This window comes from Oryzias latipes, chromosome 2 (assembly GCF_053564925.1).
Source record: "Oryzias latipes strain Hd-rR chromosome 2, Olatipes_Hd-rR_3.1".
NCBI lineage: Eukaryota > Metazoa > Chordata > Actinopteri > Beloniformes > Adrianichthyidae > Oryzias > Oryzias latipes.
This window is the reverse complement of record NC_136238.1, coordinates 51,152,371-51,158,370: the sequence shown is the minus strand read 5'-3', so window position 1 is coordinate 51,158,370 and position 6,000 is coordinate 51,152,371. Positions and strand designations below refer to the sequence as shown.

General features: G+C 45.7%; 1 protein-coding gene across 1 annotated transcript; it reads left to right on the top strand.

Annotated features, from left to right (window-relative positions):
• Positions 1-3,433: 3,433 nt before the first annotated feature.
• On the top strand, positions 3,434-5,820 carry LOC144989924 (patatin-like phospholipase domain-containing protein 4). Its single transcript, XM_078942326.1, is given in 8 exon segments — positions 3,434-3,570; positions 3,715-3,828; positions 3,831-3,905; positions 4,018-4,112; positions 4,330-4,465; positions 4,535-4,600; positions 4,837-4,989; positions 5,109-5,820. Coding segments are annotated over 7 exon segments (765 nt in total). The 5' UTR covers positions 3,434-3,570; positions 3,715-3,723; the 3' UTR covers positions 5,244-5,820.
• Positions 5,821-6,000: the final 180 nt, after the last annotated feature.

Below are 6,000 nucleotides of genomic sequence, written 5' to 3'. Positions count from 1 at the left end.
TCTTTCAGTGTCATATAAGCCCGTGTGGGCGGGGCACATTAGTGCATGACACTTAAATAAATCAAATCAATCAATCAATCAATATTATTTGATTTGCTTTTTGTCTTTTTATAAGGAAAATGTAACTGCTATTATTGAAGTTGCTGTGTTGTTATGACTAATTCTTTAAATAAAAAGTTGTGGAAAAAAAACAAACATGGAAATCTTATATATTTCATGTAAAATAAAGTAGCCAAGAGTCTTTTTGTTCTGAACAAATCTAAATATATTCTATCATGTCATATTATGCACATGTGGTATTGCTCTTTGGTTTGACCTTATTTTACTTATTGTATTAAAGTGTGGGGAAATACATATTAAACTAATATAAGGCCCTATTACAGAAGAGAACAATTATTATTCATAAAGATAATTTTAGAGATCACACAAATGAACTTTTCATTAAGTCAGGTTTATTGAAACTTTAATTGAATTGCAGACCTTATTAGTTATGTTTAAAGCCAGAAACAGAGATTTACCAGAAGACCTACAAAAGCTTTTTATTTTCACCTCAGGAGATGAAAATCAGAGGAGAAAATTTGATTTCAAACAACAGATTGTTGGAACAACATTAAAGCTAAAGTGTTTGTCTATAGCAGGGGTAAAAATGTGGAATTCCCAGGAGAATCAGTTAAAAAGTTGTCAAAATATTATTCAACTTAAACGGATGTATAAAGCTAAACAAAGTAGTTTGTACAAACTTGACTGTTGAATGGAATGTTTGGAATGTATGTATTAAATGAATAGAATGTATTTACTGAGCATTTGAACTGTATGTGGTGAAATCTGAGCACAGGTGATGGTGTGAGAAATGTAAATGTAATGTTTAAAAGGGAGCAGATAATTATAAGAATTGTGTTCTTCAATTCTGCTCCCTTCTAATCATGAAAATGTTCAATATGTGAGACAAACATGTAAACATTTGAACATCAATTTTCATGAAAGGAACAAATAAATAAATGAAATGAAAATGAAACAACAACTAGTAAAAGTAGATACTTGGTTCAAATGCAGTAAATTGTCATTAAACACTAGCAAAACCTTTTTTATCATATTCCACACATCCAGACACAAACCCACCTACAGGAAGTTAAACATTAATATAGATGGACGATCTCTACAACAGGTGGACTCAATAACATTTCTCAGAATCCATATAGATCAATTTATAAATTTTAGAAAACACATAGATGAACTAGTTAAAAATTATCCAAATTTGTTGGTTTATTCTATAAGATTGGGCACATCCTCCCATCAGATGCATTGCTAACATTGTACAGATCCCTGTTTGAGCCTCACCTGAATCACTGTAACATCATATGGAATAACACATATTCTACCTACACGGCAAAACTCCTGATTACACAAAAAACAGCAATAAGAGCAATAACCTGGTCCACGCCAAATTCTCCAAAGGATCCACTCTTCCACAGATACAGCCTCCTTAAGTTACTGGAACTCAACACGTATCATAACGCATGAACAATGTACAGTGTAAAAAATGCATAAACTAAACAGTCGTTTGTGTGACCTCATACCACTCTCCTCGCCCTCTCATCACCATTGTATTTTATTTCTGTCATTATTTTCTTTTCTTCTCCTTCCGCCACTCATCTTCTGTTACTTTTCTGCTTGTCTAACTAAAATGCTGGACCCCTAATAATAAGCAGCTGCTTCAGGGAGGGAGGTCCACTTTCTCCACAGGGATTTGTGCTTTTGACACATTGTGGAAAAATAAACTAAACTAAAAGTAAAACTATAAAAACTAAGCAGTGATCAAAGCTAAAGGTGGCTACTATGAAGAACCTACAATATGACAGATTCTCAGTTGTTTCACACTTTTTTGTTGTGTTTATAATTCCACATGTGTTCATTCATAGTTTTGATGCCTTCAGTATGAATCTAAAATGATCATAGTCGTTAAAATAAAGAAAACTCTTTAAATGAGAAGGTGTGTCCAGGCCTTTGCTCTGTACTGTGATTACATGTGTGGTAATGCTACACCGTGGTTCAGGAGCTGCTTTCTGTGGAAAGAAGCTCTGTTCATGTTTAAAACAGACTCCTTGGGCTTTCCAAAGGGGGGGGGGGAAGCATGGATGAAGGGGAGGGAGGGTCACTTTAACAACAGACACTCTGGTGGTCATTTCTTGCCTGACCACTTTTTGAGGACATGGACCCTGTGGCGTGGGGCAGAAAGCTGGAAGAATCTCTTCATCCTCTTGCAGGTCAGGTGTAGAACTGCAGGAACCAGGAGCGATCATTTGTCATGGAGGTCTGGACTCCATCCACACTACAGAACCAAAGGACCAACGGTCACACTTTGCCCCTGACCATGTAGAAAACTCTCCTCTCACCCCCAGTGGGGGTTTCACCCCAAGCCCTGCCCCTCCAGCAGAGGTCACCGGGGTCAACGGCTGATATTTCTGGATAAACTCGGGTTTTGTGCCACAGAAACAGAAACTTTTCTTTGTTTCAGCTTCAAACTGAAACGTCTGTAAACCTCTGTGCTTCAGAGCCCCCCCACTCTGCAGCAAAAGTCCCCTTTAAAAAAGACTATTTCAGACTCCACTACCCCCCCAAAAGTTCCTACAATTGGAGGGAGAAATCGTGGGGTTCAGGGGAGGAATGTGGGTTTAGTTTGCTGACCCCTGTTCTGGGTTCAAGTTCAAGAGTCCAGTAAAGCAAGAACAGTAAAACGAGTCCCGCCCCTCTTTGCTTTGCAAAAAAGCTGAATGTTTCAGAAACACTTCAGAACCAAACGCTGCAGTTCCTCAAAAGACCACTAGGGTCTGGTTTATGGAGGAAACAGTTTTTCTCTGATGTTCATTAGCTTCTGCTGTGACAGCTGTTTATGGAGACACTTTCCAATGTTCCCTAGCATGTTTAGGTGGGCGGAGCAAACGTCAGTGAATCTGGTCAATCCACTTCAGACTTTATATTTTAGTAAACGTACGTAGACAAAAACCAACAAAACACAATCATGCATTAAACCTCTGCAGAGACCAAAATGAGCTCTGCTTTGGTCAAATGCTGTTGCCTTTTTGGACTAATTGGTTCCAATATTCACATTTTCTAAATTGATAACTTCAAATTCTAATCTGTTCTAAATATTTTCAAAAAGTGTATTTTCCACTTGATAGTGTAAAAAGCCTCAGATGTGAATAGTTTTTCAAACATTTCTGTGCCTTATCTTTTCAGGCAGAGTGAGATGTCGCTCTTTTTGGAGGATCTTTGTGTCTCTCCGTTGCAGGGCGGTGCCTTTGTTCCTGTTTATTTCTGTTTTATTCAGTTAGATCGTTTGGTGAGTCATTTATTAATGAATAAAATCTATATTTTTTACAGATTCAAAGGTTTTGAACAAAAAGCTTATTTTGAAAATCCAAACGGAAGACCGGGATGCTAACTTCCGGTGTTGTGACAGCGTTAGCGCAGCGTGGAATGCGGTCGTGCTGAGCCGCGTGCGGCTCCCAGCTGTCTCTGCGGGCTCACTGCGCATGTCTGCAGACAGCCGCAGCTCTGTGGCTGAAGAACGTGAGTGTTTGGGTTTTTTAGAGCGACAGTGACGCACGCGGCATGAATGTACCACGTGACTGACCCGCTCTGGCCAAAGTGGGTCAGGAAGTAGAAGTTTGTAGTTTCAGGCTTTGCTGATCCTCTGCTGACGTGGGTCTCCAGGTGAAGGTCATGACCATCCTCAACCTGTCCTTCGCCGCCTGCGGCTTCATGGGGGTCTACCACCTGGGGGCCGCGGGGGCCCTCCTCCAGCACGGGGACAGGCTGCTGGGCTCCCTCTCAGGGCCTGCGCGGGGGCCTCTGCTGGGGCGCTGGTGGCCGCCGCCATGGTCACAGCTCCTGACAGGCTGGAGGTGAGGGGGCGGGGCTCTCTGTCATCAATGGGAGGAGCCTCTGTGGGTCAGGAGGCCATGGTGGGTCATGGTGCAGGTCCTGTGGTGACGGCGTCCTCGGTTCTCCTTCCAGCTCTGCAGAGACTTCACCTTCCGCTTTGCTGAAAGTGTGAGGCAGCAGCGGTTTGGAGCCGTCACGCCGGGATACGACTTCCTGCTGGAGCTGCGGTAACCGCCCCTCCGCCCAGCCAAATCTCTTCCTCCAGCAAATGAAATCTAACCAGAGAAAAGCTCCATGTTGGTTTCTAGAAGTCAGCCAGGCTGCCCTGGTTGCTCATGAAGCCCCCTAGTGGCTGCCTGAGGAAGTGACTGCCAGGGATGTTCACAGTTTCCTGTCACCGTCAGGTCACATGATCCCATGTTTAACGCTGCCTTCTGGGTTCAGGGAAGGCTTGGAGGAGGTCCTACCCGCTGAAGCTCACCGTCTGGCCACAGACCGTCTGTACGTGTCCATCACGCACTCCCAGACGGGCAGGAATCGAACCGTGTCCACGTTCAGCTCCAGGGAGGAGCTCATCAAGGTAACCGCTAGCCCTCCACGTCCTTCCCGTTGACACCACCAGATGATGCTGTGGTCTCATGTCGTCCAGGTTCTGCTGGCCAGCAGCTTCGTCCCGCTCTACGCCGGACTCAAACCTGTGGAGTTCAGAGGACAGGTGAGAGAGGAGGCGACCTGTTCATCAGAAATCCCTACAATCTGTGGACGTTAGCTTAGCATGCTACAACAGCTCCAGCTACAACAGTAGATGGTCAGAACGCTGACGTCCTAGAAGGGTGTATGAAGCCCCGCCCACGGGGCTGAGCTAGGACCTGTCCTCAAACAGGATTGGACGGATCCTTCTTTGGACTCCAGGGTCTCTGCGACCTCTGACCTGTGGTCTTCCGTCCTCAGAGGTGGATGGACGGGGGCTTCACCGACAGCCTTCCCATCCTGCCCGTGGGTCGTACCATCACCGTGTCCCCCTTTGCCGGCCTGCAGGACGTGTGTCCCGTCCACGGGGGGCTCCTGGACGTGCAGCTCAGACTGGCCAACATGAGCATCATGGTGGGTTGAGGGTAAAAACCTCTGGGAACTTCCAGGAAGTTTCCAGAATCAAACAGGAAGTGGTTCCTCTGAGCACCAACCAGCTTCACTCTGACCGTGGGAACGTCCTTCTTCTGCAGCTGTCCCTGGAGAACGTGAGGCGTCTGACCCGGGCCCTGTTCCCGCCGCCCCCCAGCACCATGCACTTCCTGTGGGAGGAGGGGTTTGGAGACGCCGTCCGCTTCCTCCAGAGGGAGGGCTTCATGGAGGCTTGAAGGCCCCGCCTCCTCCAGGTTCCCAGCTGGACGGAGGTCTGCAGAGAGCATGCTGGGACGTCCTGAACACTGAGGAGGACGCTCCAGACCAGCGTCTGGACTCTAGTCGGCCTCACAGCAGCAGGAAGACGGAGAGGCCGGCTGCTTTGGACGACCTCTGCCCTGTTTGGGGGGCAGTGGGGGTGCAGAGGTCGCTCTTGTAGAACGTTGGTGGATGCTGGTGTGCCACAGGATTTTTGTCCAGGAGAAAGTGTGCCGTGGCTCAAAGAGGCTGAAAAACACAGATTTCAGTCTTCTCTGTGGCGTGTCGCCTGCAGGATGCCCGTAGAGAAAAATGTTCTCTCTACGGGTTGACTGAGCGGTCTGTCACCCTGATGTTCTGGACAGCTTTGACCATTTTCACCTGCTGACAGCCTGGACCCACCGTGAGGACAGCCCTAAGGCTCTCATCACCCGATTTTCCACACTATCAAAAGCCCTCATTTTTCAAAATAAAAGACATTACGCTACAATAATTCTGAGCGTGTTATACATGGATAAATTCTGTATAAAGTAAATAAATGGCGCTCTGTCAAAAGGTCAGTCTGTTTTTTACGTATCACAAACAAGGTTAAATGTTATTGTAAACATGCTAATACGGCTAACGGGTCAATCTGGCTGTTAGCATAGAACGTTAGCATAGTCCAGCGGTGGGCCTTCTCTAAAAATATCTGAATCATGTGTTCATGATATTCTGACAGCTGTGGCTGTAATCTAG